The 26,049-nt window shown below is 40.0% G+C and overlaps 2 protein-coding genes across 4 annotated transcripts; both read right to left on the reverse strand.

Moving 5' to 3' along the window:
- Window positions 1-688: 688 nt before the first annotated feature.
- LOC138011436 (protein FAM50A-like) lies at window positions 689-12,223 on the reverse strand. Its single transcript, XM_068858426.1, has 12 exons — window positions 12,095-12,223; window positions 9,331-9,412; window positions 9,128-9,227; window positions 8,484-8,584; window positions 7,812-7,888; window positions 6,992-7,058; window positions 6,208-6,269; window positions 5,280-5,356; window positions 3,988-4,042; window positions 2,279-2,398; window positions 1,184-1,294; window positions 689-806 (listed from the first exon to the last, which is right to left on the reverse strand). Exons 1-12 carry the CDS (start codon window positions 12,203-12,205, stop codon window positions 780-782), a joined length of 990 nt encoding a protein of 329 aa, XP_068714527.1. The 5' UTR covers window positions 12,206-12,223; the 3' UTR covers window positions 689-779.
- Window positions 12,224-14,508: 2,285 nt separating this feature from the next.
- On the reverse strand, window positions 14,509-25,808 carry LOC138011440 (uncharacterized). 3 transcript variants are annotated; one of them, XM_068858430.1, is made up of 6 exons: window positions 25,685-25,800; window positions 22,977-23,015; window positions 21,060-21,259; window positions 16,950-17,028; window positions 16,492-16,719; window positions 14,509-16,072 (listed from the first exon to the last, which is right to left on the reverse strand). In XM_068858430.1, the coding sequence occupies exons 3-6, from the start codon at window positions 21,210-21,212 to the stop codon at window positions 15,066-15,068; spliced, it is 1,467 nt and encodes a 488-aa protein (XP_068714531.1). In that variant the 5' UTR covers window positions 21,213-21,259; window positions 22,977-23,015; window positions 25,685-25,800; the 3' UTR covers window positions 14,509-15,065. The 3 variants fall into 3 exon arrangements, with proteins under 3 accessions (XP_068714531.1, XP_068714532.1, XP_068714530.1); XM_068858431.1 differs by lacking the exon at window positions 22,977-23,015 and having other exon boundaries at window positions 25,685-25,808; XM_068858429.1 differs by lacking the exons at window positions 22,977-23,015; window positions 25,685-25,800 and adding an exon at window positions 21,610-21,745.
- Between the last annotated feature and the right edge of the window lie 241 nt (window positions 25,809-26,049).

Here is a 26,049-nt window from a genome sequence, read left to right on the forward strand (position 1 = left end):
CGGAGTTTCCGCAAATTAAAATTGTCAAAGACCCGCTAAAATTCTATTTTAAACTTATTTTTATTATGTTTGTTGCTTCAAAACGCCAGACACATCGTTTTAAATCATCATTCCACGTAACAAAAACCCGGTGTCTTGCCAGCACTTTGACACAGATGTATCCTTTGTTTCGCGACTTTTTAGTTACGGATTCGATGTCACTTTCGATTTTGCGATTTTTACTCAATACATGTATATATGGAAGACCAATACTAGTAGATTTTTTCAAGTTAATAACCATGATGGCATCATAGACTTCTTGTGTACAAATACCTCGAAACGTAAAATTCAATTGCAAAGAGCGTGCAATGTACTGAGTCGGATTCTTGTCAGTGTAGGGTAATCTATTGGCTAAATTGCACCATTTCTTAACTTTGCCAAGTTCCACCTTTACAGCATCGATACATTGTGACCGTCGGTTAAGCTTCGCATTTGTTTGCTTCACTTGAAGAAGGAGCTCATCGTACTCGTCACAAAGGAATTTGACTGTTTTGCTGAGATCTTAAAAATTTGCTGTCAGTTTATCAAGCTTCCAAATTAATTTTGTCCATTTCTCCCCTTAAAAGATCCTTAATTTGATCCAGAGTAGCCATGTTGGCATTTAGTGTCGTAAATTTGGAAGATCGCTGATCACAAGAAGACAAATTAATTGATTGTAAAACCGGTTTTATTTACAAATCTTGGACAAGAAGAATAGCTCAGAGGACGCGGAGTAAGCTTTTGATTCTCCAGGAGTTGCTTCATTTCTTGGCTTGTGCATCTGAGATCTACAATCCAAAACAAACCTTGATTTTCATACTTTTCTCAGATTTTCTGAATTTTGCACAAGCATTGTTTCCAGTTTCTCTTGGGTCCCAACAGAAAATAAAAACAATGCTTATGCAAAATTTTGGAGGGAAAAACAAAGAGTATTGTGGTATTTTTGATATTGGCTAACTTTTGTTCGGCTTCTATGACTGAAAACTGGAAGGCATTGGAAAAGGGAAAACTCAGTCTTGCATTTCCCACTGCCCTTGTCCACACAGTCTTTTCGGATGTCACGCAATGCTTCCTCGGGATGGGGAAGGAGGAGTGTTGTGTGACATCCCAAAAACGGACGCGAAAGGACACTCTACGGCTAAAACTCTTCTACAGCTGTGCTTACCGTGTATTTCTCCCATTTCTTTTCTGGATCGTAGGGTTCCCACCGGCTTGCAGGAAAAATGTGCTTGTTCCTTTCGTACCAAGAACGAAGAACAACTTTTCCTGCATGGGACTGTACGGACACAAAAGTAGGGTGCGTTACAAGTGGATAAAACGTTTTATCTTCAAATAAAAAATAGCTCGAAAGTGACAAAACTGACCACTTTCCATTCACTTTATTCGCTTTAACGAAGAACCGACGCTAGAAACGTCGGCTTATTGTTTGTTCATCTAAAATGAGGATTTCAAATTATTATCCTGGGACTGACTTGAACGCCATCTTTCGTGCAATCCCACCAAGGCTTCAGACAAGCGCAAGTTGCTTGCAAAAGAGAGATGCGAGTGCGTAGCGTGCCCCCCTCCTCCCCCCCCCCCCCCCAATTAATTCGTTTCCAAAAGAGACCTTGGCTTACGTTTGACACATCCTCGAATTAGCCGATGAAAAGTAGGGCTACAATCACGTGGTCTGACGCCCTGGTCGTCTTTCTCAAGCTTTCTTGCAATTCCTATGGCTTACTTCACTGTCCTGGCTACCCTAATGTTGTAAATAGCCAACTGGTTTGTCTCCGGTCAGGTGGGATTCTTAACAGTTGTTGTTGTTGTGTTCTGTCGATTCGTTGATTGTGTTTCATTGGCCCTGAAAAGCTCCTATCAGGGGCACCCAAGGTCAATTTTCGGAAAATACCTGTTCGGAAGACGATTTGAGATTTGGAATTTTCCGAACATTTGTTGTAATATTTCTTGCTTGCCTGCCTCTCCTATGATTTTCGAACGTCTAAAGAATGGTATAATTGCCCATTTTTAACGGATTTTTATCCTAAAAAGGTCACCTAGAATTTTCGGGAGCCTTTTTTCTGGGTGCAATTTTCGAAAAGGTAAGTTTTGATCCCTATAATTTTCGGATCACTAGACTATGCCTACATCTACCGTTTAAATACTAAAATACGTTTAACAATGCTATGTTTAAGTGGTTTTGAACTACATTCTCGTCGGGTGCCCCTGTCCTATGGGGAGTGATCAATTTAGTATTGAATTTGTAATGTTCAGAATGAAAAACCTCGTCTTTCTCCACTGAAGCATCTGATATCATCCGGACATCTTCGTGTACATCAAAACTGAACAACGGACCACTCTTACCACGCGCCTTGTTGACGATGAAATCATAGAAAGTGTAATGCTGCAAGATGAAAAGTATGGTTTACCCTCACTTGAAGTCACTTCGCACCAAGAGGACTCGCTAGCAGTCAATTCGCCACCAAATTGTTAGTAAGGTCCTGTTTTATTGGAAACAGCCCTTTCTGCCACAACCAGCTCAAATTGAGACGGTTGAAGGTTCCCAATGGAACCACTATTTCAACTATTGATAGTTATGGTGTAGTGTACCTGTCACGACAACCGGTCCTTTTGTTTACAAGTCGATTTGCCTACACGAGTTAAGTCGATTCGCCCAAACAGACTTTAAAACTGACTTTTACGCAGTCGGCAGAAGGTTCACATCAAAGTGACTGAAAGGAAACTTCAAACAAACTTCGTACATTCAACTAGATGTGCGACTCCATCAAAGTGCCCTCTGAGCACTCATTAAATCTTACGGGCATCTTGTTTCTGCCCCTCACAAGCGACCTGGGAAGACACGCGAAACAGCGAAACGACCCACATCCCCCGTGATAAAGATGACATGATGTTCGCTTGGAACGCAATGAAATTTACGGCAAACGTCAGTATGCGTTTTTGCGTTTTGCCAATAATCAAAGAAACTTGTTTGATTTCTGCTCATTTCGGCTTAACTGTAAAATACCCGGCCACTCCACAACACTTCAAAAAATTGTGGCTACGTGGCTACTCTCATACACGCAAACATGCAAACAGTGGTAACGCGGCTACGTGGCTGAGTTCAAATAATGGCCCAAAAAAAACATCAGGGTATACCTCGTTCTTAAAGAGTCTGAAAAGGTGAGCCATCCCATAGCGATGATCAACGCAAAACCACGTAGCCGTTTGGCAAAGTAACCAAGTAGCAACGCAGCCACAGTTTACGCATTTGCACGTTAACAGCAAACTCACTTGTCACTCACTCATTTGGCCACGTAGCCGCGTAGCTGGGAACGAGGAAGCGTTGCTTCCAGCGACCGGGTATTGTACAATTACTCGGCCTTCGTTTCCTGTATGTTATCTACAGATATCGCGCGGCTCCTCAAAGGAGAAAAAGAAGTTAGATTAGGAGAAATTTCTGCTTTTAGAACATGAACTGTAGGCTTCCGATTGCCGTTTCACGTAAAGATGATGCAAAATCTCTCCGTTACTAAACTTCACCAACAGCCAGCGCACACCTCTAAGAAAAAAAGGAAGGAAAAAAAAATACTTGGAATATTGCAACAAGCTGATAGATAGAACCAGATCTATTGGGGAATTGCAGTGACACCATTTCTGATAGAGCGGTTTTCAACTGAGTGTCGAAAGTAATTAGCTAATTGCATTGGTTTTGCATTACTTCAATCAGTGATTGGTTCAAAGTTCTCGCGCCATTTTGTCAACAAATCTGAACTAAAACCAAAACCAATCGTGGCCCGCGCGTGCACATTTTCCCGCGCTTTGTGTCGGCTACGTGGTTTGATTGATTACTTTGGTTTTGGTTTTAGGACACTCGATTGAGACTCGCTCGAACTAGATTGTTGGCAGAACGAAAAAGCTACACCAGTAAACTTTCCTGTGGGTATGGTTACATGAAGAACAAGAAGAAAAAAAAGAAAGGTTGCAGTTAAGTACCTGTGGAATTATGAGATCCTCTTTAACGTACATCAAGTTTTCTGTAGTGATGGCTCTGAGGAATACGCAAAAACAGAACGGCAAGATGATGACTGAAAAACTTGAAAAAGATCCGAGTCCTCCTTTGAAGGAGTCGAATCTACGACCTTCCGTTCACTAGTTCGGATGTTTTTTTTACCACTGAGCTATAGGACACTCATGGGACCTTGCAGGGGCGGATCCGGGGGGGGGGGGGGGGAGGGGGTGGGTCAAAAGGGTGGTTAGCCCCCCCCTCCAAATTTTAGCTCCTTTTTTTTTTGAAGTAAATTGCATTTTTTTTTGGTTGATAACTAAATTAAATTTACAAATTATTTACAATCTGACGATATGCAAGTTTTATTATTTCAAATCTGGACGGCCTCTCTCTTTGCATAGGATGTATTAAGGTACTACCCAAGTAACTGATTTCCTCGACTCATAAAAGTAACGAAAAAACCTACCTTTGTAACAGAGTATTTCTATTTATCTGGTTTTTATTGTATTTTTATTTTTGCTGGAACAGATACCGTTTACCAGACGTGAACTTTAAAATTAATGCAAAACATAAACAAAGTCAAAATTGCAGCCCAAGATATCTAGACTTTTGACAGAGTATATAGTTCGATTCTTTCAATTCCCTCCCCCCACCGCTAAAATATTCCTAAATCCACCACTGCCTTGGCCATAAATTAGTTCATGTGACAATTGTCCCACTATCCCACTGGATCTGAAATTGTCCAAAGGGTGCATTTTTTGTAATTGTAATGAATGGGATGGCAAATGCAAAATGAAATGAAGAGATGTATATTTTCTACGGGGAGTCGAGGATTACTTGCCAAAAATCTGAGTGCTTCTTCGCGGAAGTTGAACTACAACCTTCAGATTTCTACTTTCGACGATCTACAACTGAAATCAATGAGACTCGTGGGAGCTAGGCCATTAAACTAGGTTAATGGGACATTTGGTACAAAGATAAGGAACTTGTTCAAGTGTCTAGTCTTCTAGCACTAGAGCACTAATTGGGGACACTGTAAACTGAAATTAACAAATTAACGCATATCAAATCAAATCAAATGTTGGTTTTCGAGAAGAGGGGAAAACTGCAGTACCCAGAGAAAAACCTCCCAGGACAGAGTGGAGAACCAACCACGTCAAGCTGCATAATTATGACGCAAAGCCTGAGAATCGAACCCAGGCCACTACACCCGCCCTGCACCCCCAAAGAAAGGAAAGGAAGCAAGACAACAGCAAAACCAAAAGAATTACCAACCAACCTAAACTCCGTGAAGTCTTTTCTAAGTTGTTCAATGCACTTTTGTAGAAAATGTGAAATTTTGCTGCCTTTTTTCATCTGAAAGAAATCAGATCAGTATATGCAATTGGTTAAGGTTCAGTATTTAAAACCATGAAATCTTATTTTGAAAGAGTCTCAACTGAATTCCAAGACTCAGCGGTCTGGTAGGCATGCCAAGTCCCCTCTCCCCCACCCCAACCCTCACCCTACCTTCTCCACCCAAAAAGAATATTTTCAGTCACTTCGTCAGGAGAACCAAATTCAATGAAACAAAATGAACTGATTAGTGTTCCCACTTGCAAGGGAGGTCTTACACCATCGATTCCAAATCAACCCATTTAGGCCAAAGAAGCAGAAGCCCTTTGGTTGTCAATAATTTGATATCAAGGAGAAGGATGAAGATGAGGGTTACAGTAAGTGGACAGTGGGTGCATTTTGACCATCTCCAGCCTCTACCACGAGCCCACTAGGTCCAATCTAAAGCCTTGAAAATAGAGCGGTTTTCAAATGAGTGTCGTAAAACCAACACCAAAGTAATTACTTTGGCCAATCAAAAAGGACGGAGACAATCCAGTAAACCAATCAAAACTCAAAGTAATTACACGTAACCGACACAAAGCGTGGCCAAATGTGCACGCGCGAGCTACGATTGGTTTTGGTTTCACTTCTGATTGGTTGAAAAAGTGGCGCGAGAACTTTGAACCAAACACTGAGTGAAGTAATGCAAAACCAAAGTAATTATCTAATTACTTTCGACACTCAATTGAAAACCACTCTAACACTATCAGACTTCAGTGGAAACTGGTTTTGTATACATGTAGTGTATAAGCAGTCTTTTTTTCTGAGAATACCCAGTGTTTGAAAGAAATAAAGAAACATTGGAAATACATATCAAAACATCTCTAAACCTTTACTGTTCTTCTGTGTCCTGATCCATCCCAGTATGAATATGTGATCTCTACATTTTCATCTACAACAACACACAAAAATACATGTACCCCAAAAACGACAAAGCTCCTTTATTGACAATATTTCTCTTTATGGTAAGGGGAAGCGTTTTTAAAGCAACAAGAGGCTATGGGCAGCCTACACTTTGTTCGAAGGAATTTTAGCCAATTCCCTTTAAAACTCACAGTATTTCAGGGCTTTTTTATGTTACAATATGGTCAATATCAAGTTCAATTCCATATTCCAAAGTCCACATTCCGTTACCCAACCATATGTTTAAGTGTGATCCATAGAATAGTTGTTCTATTTAAAACTGTTGTTAAAGGCATTGATTCCAATCAAAACCAGTAGACAGATGCTTTACAAGTTTCTACAGTGGTATTTTAAAATATTTCATACTTTTTTTTAAACAATACCACAAGAAATTAGCCCGGTAAGAAGTGCTACAGAGTCATACAATGGCTGGATATTGCATTGTGTGCAACAAAAACACATAAACTTGTTTCTGGTCAAACACACAATTTTTTAATACATATTTCCCTGTTAATCTGTCGCCTAGTCGTCTGTGGTTGAGTGGTCATCACGATTGCCTCTGAATTAGGAGATACTGAGTTTGAATTCTACTTGGGCTGCCTTCTCTGTAAAGTGTCTATGAGGCAAAAAAATCTTACGCATGCGCAGCAAATCGCTACCACCCCCCCCCCCCCCAAAAAAAAAGTCCACAAACAGAGCCGAAAACTAAACCTTTGATCTTCTCCTGCTTTTCAACCCATTCTTGTCTGATCTTTTCTCTTTCCTGCCTTTCTATCTCCTGTCTCAAAATAAACCAAAAACCTCTGTTAACCCACTGATTCCTCAGGAACCCCCAGGATGTCCCCAGTTGACAAGTAAAATTGTCTGGCATTAGAAAGATTAAAATCTGTTAAGTCTCACTCCCACGAGTCAATGGGTTGAATTAATTAATTAACCTCATTGGAAGTTGAACTGAGGTGCTGACTTTCTTGTGCATGGAGGTATTAGACAAGGATCATGACTGTAAGAGGGCCTTTGCCCTACAGCAAGACATCACTCATTTAATTCATGACACTTAAGGTGCTTTACATTTGACAAAAATGACTGGCCAGACAGGGTATTTGGAAGGACTAACTCTACAACACCTTCAAATTAACACTTTGTAGAATGATATATATACTCCTCCAGAAGAATGAGAAGGATTGTCATGCAAGTGCTCGTTCAAATTGTTGCATTTTCTTTGCAAACTGACGGGTCTGGACGGCCAGTTCTGACAAAAGGAAAGCACCCTTAGTCTCAGCTAAGGATTAAAAACTCTGTCTTTCTTTAATTCATATTTCAAAACATCCAATTATAGTGAAAAATAACATTGCAAGAAAAAAAGAATATCATTGAAGGTTTCTTTTTTTTGTACAAACTAATTTTCCAGCTTTCAATTGGAGCAGGGATTGCATTCACGAAGTGAGTGAAGCTATTCCTTTTACGCTCAGGTACAATCCTTTTTTAAAAAAGGGTGATATTGAAAGACTGTACATGAAATCATTAATAATACCTCTCTTTCTCTGTCAGGTAAAAATGAGGTGTCCACATCAGGATTTTTTCCGAGTTTCTTCTTCTTAACTGGGACAACTGTTAATAGAAATGTAAAAGTGAATACCAATCTAGAATAACTATCACTGCTTTTTGTTACAATATACAAGTACACCATAATAATAAATACGTCTAACTTGCAGCTTTCTCATCTGATGAGAATCCCATATCTGTGCAGGATTGCTGGTGCAGAGAGCCTGCTTACCTTCCACAAATGGACTCTTCTCGGATAAGAACTATAAACCGTAGGCCCCGTCTCACAACCCTTGAGTGTTTACAACCCAGTGGGATGTGAAAGAACCCACACACTATTCATAAAGAGTAGGGCATGGAGCTCTCCGTGTTGTGGTCAGGCCTCATTTAATTCATTCATGTGCTGGGTGAGATCGCTAATGGACTGATAGTGGCTGCCAGTGGCGCCTGTATATGCTGATGTCCGATCTCCCCCATAGATCCATTGCTTGTAAAACGCATTTGAATATACCAATAGAAAATACGCTGTATAAATTCATTACCGTTACCATTGTTACAAACCAACATTATAACAGATTTGATCTGGTTTTCTTGTGGGTTTCATCCAATCATCCTAACAATAAATTAATATTATTATTATGACCTACAGAGTTTTTCTCACCCAGCTCTGAGTCACCGTCATCTCCCTCTTCATCAACATTGAAAGACAATCCAGAAGACATTTTGGCTTTTTGCTTCTTTTGTTTCTTTTTCTTGGATTCCCTAATGTGTATAAATAATCCGAAAAAGAAAGTAACGATAATAATAATTACAATAATAATTACAATAATAATAATAATAATAAGCATTAACAGAACTTTTTCCCTAGGAGAGACGGCCTTATGGCCGCCTTATTAGCCAGTATCACAATACCATAATACTCTTTATTTGTCGCTCCAAAATTTTGCGTAAGCATTGTAATTATTTTCTCTTGAGACTTACAATGGTCCCAAGAGAAACTGGGAACAATGCTTATGCAAAATTTTGGAGGGACAAACAAAGAGTATTATGGTATTTTTGATAGTGGCTAATTGACATGGAAGACCTTAGACACCAATAACCAGAATCAGGTTGCTGACCGGTGGTTTTTGTTAAGACAATGGTTTGCTGGGTGTGCTCAGTCTCGCGGGCTCAGAAAACCTGGTTGTGGTCATTGTTATTTAAGGTTTTTGACACAGCCACCTACTTTAATATGGGTAGACACCTACTCATAATTTTATTAAAGGCCTTGATTTGGTTGACAACAAGTTACATTTAACAAGTTACCCCTCTGCTTCATCAGATTTCAGCTGTGCAGCCAACTGCTTCTCATGTTCTCTGACTAAATCCTCACGTTTGGCTTTCATTTCATCCAAGGTTACCAGACCTGAAAATGAAAAAAAAAGTGAAAAAAGAGCTTATTTAATTAAATGTAACAATAGTTGTCAGAATCATTAGTCTTATTTTAATCTTTGATTGACAGAACCTACCGATGGTGCTTGATTTAAGTTGTTGCTCAACCACATCATAATGAGATGAAAACTTGTTGCTGATGTCTGCAATTTTATGTTTCTGCATGGAAGAAAAATTTCGCATTTACATTTATGTTACATACAATGCAGTATGAACAAAAACTTTTATTACAATAAAGCATTTGGTGTCATACAGCAGTTCTAGATCCATAGCTTTAATTTCAATATATTGAAATTTAGCTTGTGAACAAGGCTGAGGGTACTCAAACAAAAGGAATGAATGAACAAGTTTGTTTAGCACTTTTCGTTACTGTCTTGTCAGATGTCACTGTTATTAAGAAGAAAAGAAAAGAAGCCTATTGAGGATACAACAAAGAAAAATAAGAACATTCTAGCTGTTTAGCTAATGGGTCATTTCACCATGTAAACAGGTTAGGGTTGCAAGTCATTGTTTCACCATACAGTAGCTGAAACAACACAAACCTTTACTAATGCTAACATTAGGCCTAAAAAGTAATAGGTAATCGCTAGTTGTTGTCCTTCAGTAGCATTTGGAGTAATGATTGCAAGTTCGAATGAGACCTAACACTACTGTGAAGTTTTTGTACCCAATTATTTCATCAGGGATCAACCCTATTATTGGAATTGGGACCACACAAGGACAGAGAAAAACTCTGACCAGGGTGGGATTGAACCCACGACCTTCGGATTAGATCACCACTGCTCTACCGACTGAGCTACAAGGCCAGAACGGGAGCTGGCCGTGGGTATGTGAGAGGTCATTCACAAGGACAAATTCAGCTTAGCCCAAGCCTAATTTTAGGTAATCGCTAGTTGTTGTCCTTCAGTAGCAATTAGAGTAATGATTGCAAGTTCGAATGAGGCCTAACACTACTGTGAAGTTTTTGTACCAATTCCAATACTAGGGTTGATCCCTGATGGAATAATTGGGTACAAAAACTTCACAGTAGTGTTAGGCCTCATTCGAACTTGCAATCACTAAAAAGTAATGTTTAAGGCTAAGTTTAGCATTTTTGTAAGGTTGTGGGTTGTTTCACTTATGGTAAAACAATGACCTGTAATCCTAACTTGCAACTTACACATTTCGATTTCACCAACATTCAGTTCACAAAGGTCTAGGGGTCAGTTCACCAACAGTAAATAGGCAATTGGTAAATACCTTAAATTTTCCAATAAATTCCAGAGTCAGTGCGAGGTTCAGCCGAGTTCAAGTTATTTTTAAGGGTTAGTATGCACAATAAACGTACTTTCAAGCAACTTCCACAAGTCACTAAGTAAGACCTGCCGACACTCACTGTTTGACCACTATATAGACTCATAGTTTTGGGAATGAACCCTCTTCTTGTTATTTATGTGACAGCCAGAGACTCATGATTTGGCTATGGAAACAAAGGGTTCTTTTGTTCCCATGGATGGCACATTTGAAAACAAAAAGAATGTTTGTAAACAAATACCTTTTCTTTAGGGTTTACTGCTGTATAAGACTGTAACCAGACTATTTTAAACTAAAGTACAATGTTGCTGGTCATCCATGAGTTTTGGAAATTTTTTCCATGCCACTAATGAGGGCAAAACGTAAGCTAGGTTTCTAATTAAATAGGTTAACCCATTAACACCTCAAACGTCCTGGGATGCCTCCCCACTGACGACTAAAATCGTCTGGCGTTACACAGAGTAAAATCTATTAAGTGTCACTCTCAGGGGTCAATGAGTTAATAGGCCACTTTCAAAAATACCATAATACTCTTTGTTTTTCATCCAAAATTTTGCTTAAGCATTGTTTCCACTTTCTCTTGGGTCTTCCGTGCTAGCTGAGGTTTCTTTTCTTTTTGCTTTCACTGGGCTGACAAGTTTGGGAAAAGAAACCTCTGCCATGGGTCAAAACTCACTTCGATGGAACTGCCAACCACCCGCCATCCACAACCTTGGACAAAATGCTTCAAACCCCATACCCCATGACATGTTTGCTGACTATGACTTGAGTCTGCTGTGTCCCGCACATTCCTTTATAGTAATTCCGCTTTTGTTGGAACCTCCTACCTAATTCCTTTAAAAACTGCACTAGTCTAAGTTATTTTACGAGGTTAATTAGGGAAAATAAGAACTTTCTAAAAACCATAAGTTTTGAGAAAGCTTCCTGTAGCATTTCTTTTAGGTCAGTCACTTTTTAGATTTCCAGTTGTACATGTAATACTACTGTAGAGGCCAATCATGTAAGAAATTCTCATATTATCTCAGTAAGTAATTAATACATTTTAGCTTAGATGTTACGTAGTTAATGCAGGTCCACATCAGGACTTTCCTCTTGCCTATTTTGTAACCTGTTCAAATGTATGTATGTTAAGAGAGCCTTCACGATAACATGAGGATTTGATCGTCAAGTAACCATCATGCATGACCAACAAAGTGAGTTTCGATCCATGACAGAAATTTTTTTTCCCGTACTCGTCAGCTCAGCGAACGCAAAAGAAAGGAGATCTCTGCTAGTGGGAAATCTTGGAACTTACAAAGGTCCCAAGAGAAAACAAAGTCTCATTGAGTTCCATTTATGATCCAAGACAACCCACCCCCTCCCCCCCCTCTCCCCTCCGTTCAACTATGGATGAGATCCGTCAGAATGCCACTGAAAGGAAGCGTTTTTTATCTTTTTTCAAGGGCACCAACAAAATATGGGGTCGGATCATAAATGGAACGTCATCTGGCATCAAGTAAAAGTTATTATTCTGTTGCAATTGAATCTCTAAAACAAAACGGAGCAGACCTCAGATATCTTGTTTTTGGCAGCTTCTATGTCAGCTTTCATTTTCTCCCGTTTTTTCATCAGGGCCATTGCCCGAGCCCCTTCCTTCGCTGCCCCCTTGTATTCCGCCATTTTGTCTTTTGAAAACACTTTTTCTCGCTAAGCGTTATGGGACTATGGACGTTCCACAGGTACCCCAAGCTCAGTTTCGCAGACACCAGGGCTTCGTCACGCGTTCTATCTCACCTCGGAGGCTACTACAGCACTGAAATACAAGGATCTTAGAAACAATCTTGCTAATAGATACAAGAATGTAATCGTGCGTACAAATATTGTCCCTATAGTGTTTTAGTACCTTTCTGTGAGTATGTTTTCCTCTTTTGCTTCCAGGGATAGCATAGGGAAGACCCCCCAGGGGGGACTCCCATATAAAAAAAGGAGGGATGCTCGTCGTCTCGCTTAGGGGTATAAATTTCGGATTTTGGTCTCACTTAGGGTGTTCTGGGAAAAACGCAATCATATATGACCGGGAAGATCTCCTTTAGGGTTGAGCGCGAAGAAATATAAAAGTGTATCTTTACACTTTCATATTTCTTCACGCAGGTGAAAGTATTAGATAATAATGTCTTTGCCATCATTAAAAGGCACTGTATTTTTTACATATCCGTGTTTTAATATGGTTTCTTTCAGGGGTAAAAAAAAAACCTGGACCACGCCAAGATTCGTCTCCTTTAGAGGTTTCATTTAAAACTCCCGACGAGCATTCCTCCCATTTTTATATGGGAGTAACCCCCCTGGGGGGGAAGATATCTGTTTACAAACATTCCTTTTGTTATTCAAATTTGCCAACCACAGGAACAAAGACCTTTTGTTTCGACAGCCAATGAGGCTCTGGTTACTGGTGACGTCAATAATATCTTCCCTATACTGGTAAGAAAAAAGAGCAATTTGTCCTTACACTAAAAAAAGAGCAGCTTGTAAGGAGAAACTGTTAGCTAATAATGGAACTTTGTACCTATGATTTTTGCGTTAACCAAAAGCATTGTAATTCCCTTATGCATTTACAACAGTAGTGAGAGGGAGGGAGTATCGAGCAATCCTCGCTTGTTGACTGGAGGTGGATAGTGCGTGTTCATTGCATATATCATTGTTTAGTGTGAATGCCATCAAAATTCCATTATTGTGGTTGAGTTAAGGGGCCTATAAATGGAAGCGAGGCTACAAGTAACCTGGCGTCGATGCCAACTGTTTTGCTTTTCCAGTCCAAATGCAGACGAGTTGACAATAAAAGTATCGTCTATACCCCGGGAAGGGGGGGGGGGCTACTTCCTATTGATGGGCTAATGGGGATGTGCCGCTGGATGGGGTCGTATTTTCCCGACTGGATTGACTATAATGGGATTGCATTTTCAACAGAGTTCCCGACAGAGGTCGGAATTTTGGGGTTTCCGAAAATTCTGGCTAGTTAGTGGAATTTAAATATGGAAAGATTCGCAGTAAAAAAGAGTTGTTGAAGAAAGAACTGTAGCGCTGTTGGTTTTGAAATTACAATTAAAAGGCTTTATGTCAGGTTTTGGCATAAACAGAAAATGACTAAGATGGCGTGTATAATTGGCCGTAAAATAGACTATAAAGGGGTAGGGGTTCTTAGAGGCCATCGGCAAAACCCAGCGAAAATTGACCCAAGTACCCCTCCCCCGGGTCTATACCAGCGCAAGATCAATGCCAGCCTTACTTTCAGATCACCTAGTTGCCAACTGTGAAATGGCCTTTGGAGGTAAGGTCCCTTGGGATGTAACTGTCCCCTTATCCTGACAACAACAGTGGTAACTTTATGCCGTATTCTTCTGTTAGTGGATGTGGGTCCTTTTATCTTTAACAGCATTTGTTGAACAATTGACTATATGAGCGTTAGCCCTTCGCTCTGACGAAGGGCTAACGCTCGAAACGTCAGCTTTTAGAATCTCTGTACGGTGGCCAATTTACATTATCAACTCCGTTGATAAAACCAAATTCTTGTATACTACTTCCCCACCGACGCAGCACCACAGTTTCTTTAGAAACTACCCCTTCATATATGAGAAGGGGCCTATGGTTTGGAGTTCTTGGAAGAGAAGGCTAGAAGGTCAAATCATTTGCCAATTTGATCACACAAGCAGCTCTTTCTTCTCAGTTATTTCCAGACCTTGACAGTGTTGCCTGTTTGGTTGGAGTTGAACCTAAGACTTCCTGCATGTCAGTCCAATACGTAATCTGCTAAGAAAAATGGTTGGCGCGTAGCGCGGTCACGCAAGAAAGTTTAGTTTGAGAGATTGGCTAGAAACCTTTTACCATACACTTCTCATTACATGGGCAATTGAAACTGCCCCAGGATACTCAGGTGTAGCGTCAAAAATCACCATCAGGGAAGAATTCACTGACCTTCACTCTCAAGCTTTCTTTTCGGAATTTTTATTGATATTATACACTCATTGAGCATGACACATTTTATATAACTATGGTTGTTATGTTTTTCCAATGTTCATAAGGAATATACACGTAAATACAAAAAAAAGTATTCAAAACTGATATTTTCTTGTCGCAAAAAATACACTGATCATGTTCATTTCCCTTTGACCTGATTCTTACCATGCCTATTTACAAGAATCCATCACCCCGTGCTATTTATGGTTTATAACTATGATATAGAGTATAATATTTTCCATTCTGTACAAAATATTCAGTGACCACTATCGCTTTGTGAAAAAAAAATTGTGACGGTACTATATTTTTGGTTAAATATCAAATTTAGTTTTTGGCTAGTCACCATATCGCTTTACTGAGAGAGAAAAAAAACGTAATTTGCATAAGAATAGCACCATTCCTAAAAGATGATAAATAAAGTGACGTCAAGCCAAAAAACTCTGTTTATAAGTTTGTGTAAACTCTTGAGGTATTGAGTTAAGAAACGACTCCACTATAGCTCAGCCGTCCTAGCAGACCGGAACTGTCTCTATATCTTACTTAGGAATTCTGTAGAGGTGTAACCGTTATTGGTTTTTCCCAGATCAATATCACGGGCTGGCCTCTCGTACATATGATACATATGACCATTGGCAGTAGTCTTCAATCCATTTTTCTTCTGATCTGAAGTGTCCATCTGTGTTTGCGGCAACTCTTCTTTTTCTTCTTCAATGTTCTCCATGAGTTTATGCCCCGCGTAGGTGATAAGCCCGAAGAAGATAAATCCGAAAACAATGATGCCCACTGAGGCGCCAATAAGTGCTTTGGTCAGCGGTACAATAGCATATGCGCTGACAAGGGCCACAGTGTCGAGAAGGTAAATCAGTCCAGCCAGGACTTGACGGTGGAAGTGGCTACCAACCACTGAACCCAAAGGAGCACCCAAAACCACAATGGGGACACACACCGCTAAGTAGTAATAAGCATCGGCGCTGACAGCTTGCTGGATAACCTGTCGCCAGTAGAAGCCAACCACTGTGTTTCCCGCCATAAGGACAACAGAGGTAGGCGTGGCTGTCTTTTCACTGACACGGAAGAGAAGAGTGAGGATGCTGAAGCTACAGATATCCACTCCACTTCCTGCGATGGCAGAAAAAATTCCTCCAATGAAGCCGGTCAGCAGAAGAACGATCATTTTCCACAGCTTGAAATCAGGGATGGTCTTAAAAGTCTTTCGCTTTTGGTAACGATTCAGTAGAAAAAGTGCGAATGCAAAAGAGAACCAAACGCACACAAATCCCATTTTCTTCTGGGGTGGGGTAAGGTTAGGATCAATGAACTCCAAGCCAATTGCCATGCCAATCAGACCACCGATTGAACAAAAGATGATAGAATGCCATTCCAGCTGCACGCGCATCCAAAAGATAGTAAAGGCCGCTGCCGTCATACCGCACGATTGGATCATGAGTGAAAAGTCACGTGCTACTGCTGGTTTGATGCCAAAAGCGAGAGTCATGACAGGAAAAGCCACCGCGCCTCCACCTTCACTCGTCATACCTGTGAAGAAATAACCGTGTTGAGTTTAATTTTTAAAATAATTATTTTTAAATAAGAAAAGCCATGTCTTCCACCACCTTGCCATGAATTTCAATTCATTTTTAATGCACAGTTACACAGATTTTGTTCTTTGGTGAAATCAGGAGCTCATTTTGCTGTATATGCTATGTCTACAGTTCAGCTACCGAGGTGGCTTTTCGTGGGCAAAAAAGGATCGGTAGGGAAGGAGGAGAGCCAGCCCGCAACGCTTCAAGTTCAAGAAACCCCTGCCAACGGGCAAGCAATCAATTAAAAAGCAACCAATCAACGCGGATGAGGAGTAGGTACAGTTTCCTCCTCTGCTCCTCCTTTCCTATAAGGGAGCTTGCCCAGAGGCTTCCATGAGACGAAGATTTAAAGCTTTGTATTCATATTAATACCTGCAATCATGGATCCGAAAATCATTGTTATAGAGATGAAATATCTTTCGGGAAACAAGCTCCAAAAGTCATAAGTGATAGCAGAACTCCACCAGATCACTTGAAAGAAGAAGAAAGGGATTGCAACGCCCACCAGTCTTCGGTGCTTCACAATCAGACGCTCGTGCCAGGGCGCATTGGGATCTAGCTGCGCAAGGGCCTGGGTCTGAGTGGCTGTCAAAGCCTGACCTACAAGAGGAAAACGATCAAAAATGGTTTTAAATAAAATTACGTAAAGCAAACATTGGCCAATCAATGAACCGACGCTAAGCACGGAAAGGAAACCAGGAGCCCATCATATCATCTTCGTATGATGGCGGAGAAAGTTAAGTGAGCACCTTTCTCGATCCAGTCATAGAACGTTGTAAATCAAAGTAGAGGCAAATGATTGTCTACTCAACACACTCAATCTGACCTACCCTCTAAAAAATATTTCTTGAGCCATTCTGTCGGTGTTCTCCGTGGTTTCTTTATTTTTGGATTTACTCCTGTTGCATTCTGAAAGAAATCATCAAGAGATAGGTTTTAAAATTTGAACATTTTAAGATCTGTTTATGTTTCTTGTTTGCTTTTGTGTGAGCCTCGCGTGTCTTATGCCAATATTACATTCCTGGTCAAATGAAAAAAATTAATATATCTTACAATCAATTTTCCACTTTTGAAGATGACGTGCTCATGTGAAGTAATCCCGGACTAATTAATTTAATTGTCCCTTTTAGACACGGCACCCGACTGACATTGTATATCTTGAAGAGATTTAAGTTACTTTTGTAACTGACTGTGAATGGAATCAAGAGGAAGAAGAAACTGAAACAATTTTCTTTACAAAATGACTTATATTTTGTTTAAAAAATGCATTAATAATTCATGAGCCTAACAGCCTATCAAAACACCGATAAAACGTCACGTGTATGAGCTTTATATCCTGATAAAACACTCCTCGTTAGTATTCTTTATATAAAGAAAACAATAAGGCATAGCTTGTTTTTCTTGTATGCTAATATTCACCTCTCACAATTTGAACCATTGCTTCGAGTCCAGAGGGACACGCTCTTTGTGGAATGTTTTTTAAGCCGTTCAAAAAACTCGCAGCACGTGTTTTATCGGGTCTGAAAACACTGGGCTACGCCTCGTGTTTTTAAACCCCGATAAAACACTGCTGCTCGTTTTTTAAAAATTAATTAATGTGTACAAAGATACAGAAGTTAAACCGTCTTAATTTTGGTAGCTTAAAATAAATGTTAAAGTTAAGCGATAAAGCCGATATCTTCTGTATAAATGTTTGTATATCCTGGATATGCATGATTTCACCTACAACATAAATTGTTGGTGAGTGAGGTGGGTGGGGAAATTGGTTCATTTCTTTAGAGAATGGAAACTCACTCATGAAAAAACAACAGAAACGTCTTGATTTATTTTATATTTTAACGCTTTCCCCTTCGTCACATATCGAAATGCACTTTTTAAGAGGCGTACTATCACTTCGGAGTTTATCATTCAATGTAATGATTGTTTGATATTATCTGAGAATTCATACGTCACACCGGTCGTTAAGTGAGTCAGCGTATATTCAAGGGATAAAGTGACGCATGCTTGTCTTAAAATAAAAAGGCTGTAATTAAAGGCTTCTTGTCTCATAGACCGTATTCATAAATGGCGGCCAATTTATAATTCTTTTGTTGAAGTGCAAATTAGCCTACCAAAAGACAAAAGAATTATAAATGTGACCGCCATTTATGAATAAGGTCTATGGCACAGAATGTAATAAAGATTGAAAGGTAGGCGTGGCGCACTCGTTATTTGCGTGATTATCCAAGATTCGGGTCCTTACACTGAACGTTGTTGTTACGAAGAGAATTACGAACGTTAGATGAAATAATGTTTTCACTTCTTTTTACTGTAAAGCGTTTCAACATTCAGAAAATGAACCAGTTTCAAATGTTCCGGCTTTTCCCCATGTGATCAAGGTGACAGTGTGTGCTCTGAGACCTCTAAGAGTTTTTCATACTTGCATGAACACATGGGACCGGTTAAATGCGCCTAGACACATGAAGTCACGAGCCGTTTAATCTCTCTCAAAATTCCACTCGTGCATGCGCACGTGCCAATGGGGACCGCAAGACACCATCACAAGTTGCGAAGAATGTGGTATCGGTAACAATTAAGCTTGGCCGCAGGAACCTTGAAAAGATCCTTATTATTACTTGGACACGCATATTTACAAAATATTTTATCCCTGACTTTGGGAAATACGAAACTATGGTGATACGCATTCCGGCATTTTGGTTCTTTGCTCAGTGTTTTTAAAAAGTTTGTGCAAAAGATTCTTTTCGTTTTTGTTGTTATTGACATAAAAAACTGACTTCACCAATGTAAAAAGTGAATATCACGCCATGATGCACTGCGGAGTCATTGTTGTGCCGACGTTTGAAATATTGGCTTTGGACCGACAGTTACAACTATGTGCCATCCATGACTGCGCAAAGGAAACGATCTTGATAGGTCATTTTTGACCTCTGCAAAACATAAGTTTTTTTTTTGTTGGTTTTTAAACAGTTCGCGAATGTAAAAAGTTCTTAGCCATCCCTTTCCCATCGTTAAATCAACGAACATGTTTCAGAATACTCGATACGTACAACCATCAGCTCGCGACTCCAAGAGATCTTTGATTGTTGCCATTCTTTGTTTCAATAAAGTATTGGCTTTTGGTGTGGTCGCACCAAAACGATTACACTTTACCAAAACAAAAATTTAGCTTTTCCTTGTCAAAGAAAATTTGAAATTTCACGAAGAGGGAATAAATTGCTGGATGAAATACTTTATTTGCAAATTGAGACTATTTATGGAAATCTGAACAGACAAATGCTGATATCCGGTATAATACGAGTCCTATATTTTTAAGGGCCCTCCTAGCTAAACGGGATCTCATGGTCTCTTGATTTTAAAAGTGCTGACCAGTAATCAACAAATTTCCATGTACGTCATAGCATTCTTAATGTTTGATGACTCAGAGATGCAGAGTCATGGTTTCCTGTACGGACTTGTTGTCAAGCACAACTATTGTATCTCATCACTTGCGGAAAATATTCCTCAAACTATTTATTTGTTTTTATAGTACTTTTTCTTTTATGGTGTATACAACAATCTTGAACAACGATAAAATCGTATGTTGTTTAAGCCCACGCATCTATGTCTATGAACCGCAAGCTCAATATAGTGGAAAAGCGTTAAATTGGTTCGCTTCTCAATTGAGCGATTTGAAAACCTAGGGGGCCATTTGCTTTCTTAAAGACTCTCTAGTAATCTGCAAACTTTACTTTCTTCTCAACTTTGGAAAAGGTATAGTTTCCTGTATTCCGGGTCGGCATACAAAAATAGTGGGCCAAGACTGATAACAGAGTGGTGCTCTTCAAGTTACCCTCATTATTCTATCAGCTAAGCCATGCCGTTATCCTTGGTTAAGTTGCTTTAAGTACTACTGAAGTGATGTTACTAACCCATACTTAAACGCCCATACCCTGAACGCAAAAAGGAAAGGCAAGACCTTTCTATCGTTGTACTTTTTGTAAACCTGTTCAACTTCCTTCAGTATTAGGCGCCGATATTTGGGTATTCAGCACCATCAACCAACATGAAATATGGTGTTTATTTGTGGAAACCAAGAGACGAAAAAGAATTTGAAAATGTTATTTCGATTTTCACCAAAGGCTTTTTTTTCTTTATCTTAAACGACTAAAAAGAAAAGGAAGTTGACACTTTCAGCGCATGAGGCTTTGTGAGTTTTTAATATGATCTGTTATCATGCATGTATTCCTCACGACATCGTATTGCTCGCTTGGAATTGAGCAGTTCTGCTTGTGTTTGCTGAAATCACTCTTCTTTATGCTGGATCTGTGTCGTTTTTTGTCGGTCTTGCAACTCAGGTCTCATTTACTTACTTAACATCTACTTATCTTATTGTCACCTTTTTCTACCTGATACTGAACACCATCGCTTCCTATTGCCCATACAATACAGCCTCGGCTCACTAGAATGGTGTTACATTCCACGAAATTTTTTGACAGAAGCTGCCTCTCTAAAGCCCTCAGTCTTCAAAACACTGAGGAGAATGAAGTTTCGATTGGCTATTTTTTCTCTTGCGCTGTTAAAGACTCAGCAAAGTTAATAATTTTAACTTTAAAGGTTAGAGGTTAGGGTTTAAATCCGTTGCTAGGTGTGATTATTTGCATGCAATATATTAACCAATAATCAGTCTTGCGGTGCAACTAGTTTATTTTCCTGTTGTGTTGTATGTTTGCCTAGCATATGAAGAAACTGCCTGAAACTTTGTAATACAAAAAGTCATATGAAGAGTTTTTTTTCATGAGCAACGACATTTTTTGACTTTCCTACCCAAGAGAAGGTTGTGTTTCCAACCTTTCAGCCTCAATTGAGCGGGAAAGAAATCTTGACGGAAGCGCAAAAGATAAAATGAAAAGTAGAAAAATGTTATTATTTAATGTTGCCATTAGAACCTTTTTTGACGGTACCTGTTCTTGTCGAGAGTGGTTATCGGCGTTGTTATAGGAACTCCATTGTGTGTGTCCCAGGGTTGGCGAATGAGGTGGTCGGGGACTGTAGTGTCCATTGCCTTGAAAATCAATGGCAACTGCACCGTTGATCTTTCTGTCCTTTGCCTCCATCTCAGCGTTCTTTCTCTTTCTGTGAAGCTGTAATCGTCAACTGAAATCTTCAAACAAAAAATGTAAGCCGGTTAGAACGCCAAGCCGGATTGGTGACCAGCACAAGACATTGTTAAAAACTGGCTGGCAAACTCTTCGAAAAAGTTTCCTAAGGAGTTTCACTAGCAAAAGGGCGACAAATAGGCCAAAAGAAAAGACCGTACTCGTCTTCGAACGCGCAAATACTAGCTATGTTAATTTCTTATAGCTTGCACCCAGTGAGACTACCTAATGGAAGAAGATTTATTTAAAAAGGAGTGCTCAATATCTATGAAGTTCTTAGAAAATAACTTCATGCCAATACAACTAAGATTTAAAAGACAGCAAATAATTCCAAGCCTCTTGCTATCTGACATACCTTGCTGAAGAGTGAGACCCGACTTGCCCCGCAACAACTTTGCAATATGTTGCCCGAATTGTATCTCTTTTGATTTAAAGTTATTTTTGGGCAGATCAAAGTCTTCAAGGTGTCACAAGTTGATATTACAAGTGCGTAATAAACTACCAATTACTTTCGCCGGTTTTGCAATCGTTAATTGGTGATTCATTTTCCTTGAGGCGATCATTCAATTGTTACGGATAAGTAACGGACGATTATTAGAAAGTCACTCATTTCCCAGTTTCTTTTAATTAAGTTAGTACTTTTTTGGAGACTGGGTTTCATATTCTTTTAAGACAATACTCAGCTCTTGCTTGGAAACACTTTTGTCATTCAGCTGAGCAGAAATCCCTCAGACATTAGAATCATATCGCTTAGTAACTGAAAACGTCGAAGGTCAGGAAACGATTTTGCAGACACTCGTGACGTCTTTTGATTTGATTGGGAAAACAAGCCGATGAACCAAAAATTTCCGTTATTTTAGCAATCAGGGAATTTCTTTTTTAATTCATTCAGAAATTTGAATGACAATTGGGAGGTTATAAAATTGGATGTAACGACGTATTTCCGATTGTCGCTTCTCTCGGGCGGAGAGAAGTGACAACCGGAACTGACGTCTGCGAGCGCAGGCTACTCGCAATTGTGATGTAGAGAGATTTGGATGTCAATATATGCGGCTAATTTTAAATCAGTCAAGTACAACGCCGTTTCTGCTGCTTTTTCTTCTTCTCCTTGTAAAAGGAAGAAAGACGATTCTGTAAAGCGAAGTCACAGATAAGAGTGAACTGCTCTTTTTCAGTCAGTCTAACTCTGGAAGACAATTCGTGTTAGAAATTGATCGTCGGTGGGATGTGGGGGAAGGGGGTGAAAAGTGAGTGTAGTACTTAGAAGGACTATTGTTCTCTTTTGTTTCAAACAAAAAACCTTCTCAGGACCACACTCACCCGAAGGATTGATTTCCATGAAGGCAGGAAGGTTGCTCTGAAATCAAGACGTCCTCACAAACAGTATGGCGAAAGATGTTTTCAAACCAACTGACAGATTTACGTCAGTATTATAACTGATCACTTCATTGCCTTAATCCGAAACTTATTGCAACTTCAAGATCACATCTTAATCCATGGCCTTCATCAGCTAATGCTGGAGGTCACGTGACCTGGACAGATCACGTGACAGGCGACTGGGAAAGCGCTTCAGCACCCGGTCCCATGTTTTGGACAAACTGAAACGGAGCCCCCCTTTGAGGGTTAAGAGAAGGCTGCTCCACCCTTTCCTATATGGAAAAAGATTTAATTCTTTAACATCACATCTTCATATAGGACAGAAACTTATGCAGAAATCCTTACCCTCAATGCCTGTCAAAGCGGATGGATTCTGTGGTCAAACTAAAAGAGGAAGTAAAAAGAACCGCAACTGAAGGGAGATGTTAAACGAGCGGAAAGGGCTTACAGATCACTCAGCTCAGTCAAGAAAGAGTCAGAGATACCTCTCTGACTCAGAACGGTTCTTCCTTGGCTGTCAGAAGGTCGCCAGTTCGATCCCCGTCTCATTCGATCGACGTCTGTTTCAAATTTCCTCTGATCCGTGTAGCTGTAGCTTTCAATACCCGTAAAACGGAGCATTGACGGAGGAAGGGGAGTAAAAGGTACGCACCGAGGGCCACAAGTTTATCAGCCGTAACTCTAATTCATTGCCACGTGTTACCCTCTTAAAAAATAAGGACCTTCTTCTTTCTGTGCATGCGCACATTTCTTGTAGGATCAAATACTTATTTAGGCTCGATTTGCAGCCGTTTTTGGAGTCAGTGCGGTCAGTAGGGAGCTTAAGCAACGACAACGGCGACGGCAACGAGAACGTCATCTCAAAATATAAATTTGCGTTATTTTAATCGCTTCGTGACTATTTCAACGTTTTTAATATGACAAGGGTATGGTTATTCCTCAAAGATGACACCAGTCGGAACGGCACTCAATTTCGGAGAGAAAATGAAAATTGTTTGTCAAGTGCTGACGTTCTTCATAAAACCATAAACTTGGCTATTTCACGTTGTTGTTTTGCTGACGACGGCAAAGAAATGGACAAAAGTGAAAAACGTACGTGCAGGGCGTGCAAAGCTATTGTTTTTACCCACTAAATATGCAAATTTGTGACGTTCTCGTTGCCGTCGCCGTTGTCGTTGCTTAAGCTCCCTATTATCGTCCTCCCAACGAACGGCGCTGAATCACTGGTCCACGTCGTTTGTACGTGACGTTGCACCCGTCGCAAATGTACCTTGTATTCAGCCGATTGTATTTTGAACTTGGCAAGCAGGCGACTTTCTGATTGGTGGAAAATACAATTGGCTGGACCAGTGATCTTGCCGTGGTGTGCGCGGAGGAACGCGGGCGCCCAAAACGGCTGGCCATTCGAGCCTAATGCTTATTACACCATGAATCTTCAAGCCCAATGCGATTAATTTTGATAGAATGAATAGAAGCTAATCCACGTATTAAAAGGTGACTAAAATAGAATTATTAGAACGAGATTGAGCCATTTTTGTTTGTTTGTTTGTTTGTCAGTAAATTATTTGCGTGTCCAGAACTAAATGCCGGCTGGTTCGAGGCAATTTAACTTCTACATCAACGCCCGCGCTCTATGAATCATGTTTTGCCTGGAGAGGTTACTTATGCCCCCCAAAAGTGGAGAGAAAAATTCTAGAAATGAGCAACAAAGTAACTTCGAACAACGCCCTCTAAGGGAATTCGTTCGAAGTTGAAGACTTTTCGTATTCGTTTAATTCCCTTGCCTCCAATTCTTGCCTAACTTCCGATATGATGACGTCAAATTAAGATTCTTTCATTTCAAGATGTACTTATTGACTGAGTGGGAGGGCCGGACGGGAAAATATTTGGTCCGAGGTCATGGCGCAGCAGCACGGTCCTAATCTCGACCCCAGAGCTCTTGAGAGAAGAGCTCTGGGGAACCCTGAAACAAAGTGTCTTCTCATTGATTTTCATGAAAAACAATCAAAAGCGGCTAAGCGTCTCTAATTGGTGCATTCATGTTAGCATGAGGAGTGAGCAGGCGCCATAAGGTTCAAATCGCAAATTTTTAGCTATAAGAACCCTGCGGCGCGTGTTTTTCTTCACAGTTTCCCAGAGCCTTGGGTCGATCCAAGGCTCTGGTGACGAGAATGAGCACGGTCCGTGCGCCATGACCGAAATGGTGAAACGTTTATTATTCTGCTGAAGATGATGTATCATGCGAGCGCAATTTGCATAAATAACGAGAATCACATCATTAAACTTTTTGTTAAAAAAAAGGCAAGATAACGTGGAACGATCAACACTCCATGGACATAGTTAATGTGGTGGATTAAAGGCCCGACATGCTTAATCGATAACTGAAGTACAGAGGATTATGTGTTGCAACCGACCGACCGATCGGTTTTTCATTACCTTATTAAAGCCTCTACGGTACAAATTAATTTTCTGCGGTGGTGATTTTCATGAAAAGAAACTGACAGTGAATCTTTGGAAGTGTTTTAGAAGAATGCATCGATCGCGAATGCCTTTAGAGAAGAGTTCGGCAGCCAGAAGATAAAATGAAACGGAGCATTTAGCCAGTACAGTATTGTTTATCGTAAGTCTTTTTCTATCCCTGGTAAATCAGTCTTCTAATGAGCTAGCCAGCAAGGGTATCTGTGGTGTTTAAGTGTGGGAGTCAGACGTAAAATGAAGTGTAAACATGTAGTCTTTAAACAAACACACGGTAACAACAATACCATTGAAAACCCTATTGAAGTTGACGTTTCTCCGTTGCATGCCTTTGAGAATTTATCAACGATTGCTTCAGTTTTAAAATTACCAATGCCCGACAAATGAGAAGCTTAGTGAACAGGCTTAGTGCTAGCCTTTAGTTCCAATCATCACTTGGAGGTTCAGGAAAATTCTCAAGGTTGGGTCAGTAAGTAAGATCACTTAAATTTGTGATCACCTTATTGGCATTCAACCTAGCGACCACTCATCAAGTAAAATGAGACACTCTCGCTCTCAAAGTCATCAAATGAACTAACCTTAAAAAAAAACGTTTCCGCAACATTCTCTTTGCCATTCCCACCTCACTTGGTGTGGGTTTTTTAACAGCAAATTTTTAAACATGGTGGTGCATGCAGAACGTGATTTAAATTTTAGAAAAGCAATATCATTTATACTGGTGGAATGTGTGCATGTTGTGTTCATATTATGTTAAATATAAGAGCAGAACACGACATGCGAGTTTATTGAACGGCATACAAACTGTTCTACAAAAAGCGTTTTCCTCTGCAGTCCAGACAATGGGACAAGAAAAACAAGCCCGGCATCATTATTATTCCTTATATAAAGAGGTGTGAGGGAGGAGTGTTTTGTCAGGGTTCAAGCTCATGCACGTGACGTTTTA

The sequence above is a fragment of the Montipora foliosa genome, chromosome 7 (genome assembly GCF_036669935.1).
Source record: "Montipora foliosa isolate CH-2021 chromosome 7, ASM3666993v2, whole genome shotgun sequence".
In the NCBI taxonomy this organism is placed as follows: domain Eukaryota; kingdom Metazoa; phylum Cnidaria; class Anthozoa; order Scleractinia; family Acroporidae; genus Montipora; species Montipora foliosa.

What these genes read in the sequence shown, in the direction of transcription:
- LOC138011440 (XM_068858431.1), bottom strand. Translation starts at nt 21,212, where the DNA reads ATGGAGGCAAAGGACAGAAAGATCAACGGTGCAGTTGCCATTGATTTT. An exon ending in ACCACTCTCGACAAGAACAG is followed by an intron (nt 17,029 to 21,059) that starts GTACCGTCAAAA and finishes GATTTCTTTCAG; the next exon opens with AATGCAACAGGAGTAAATCC. An exon ending in TTTCGGATCCATGATTGCAG is followed by an intron (nt 16,073 to 16,491) that starts GTATTAATATGA and finishes ATTTCTTCACAG; the next exon opens with GTATGACGAGTGAAGGTGGA.
- LOC138011436 (XM_068858426.1), bottom strand. Translation starts at nt 12,205, where the DNA reads ATGGCGGAATACAAGGGGGCAGCGAAGGAAGGGGCTCGGGCAATGGCC. An exon ending in GACACAGAAGAACAGTAAAG is followed by an intron (nt 5,357 to 6,207) that starts GTTTAGAGATGT and finishes GATTTCTTTCAG; the next exon opens with ATGAAAAAAGGCAGCAAAAT. An exon ending in AAAGACTTCACGGAGTTTAG is followed by an intron (nt 4,043 to 5,279) that starts GTTGGTTGGTAA and finishes CGTATTCCTCAG; the next exon opens with AGCCATCACTACAGAAAACT.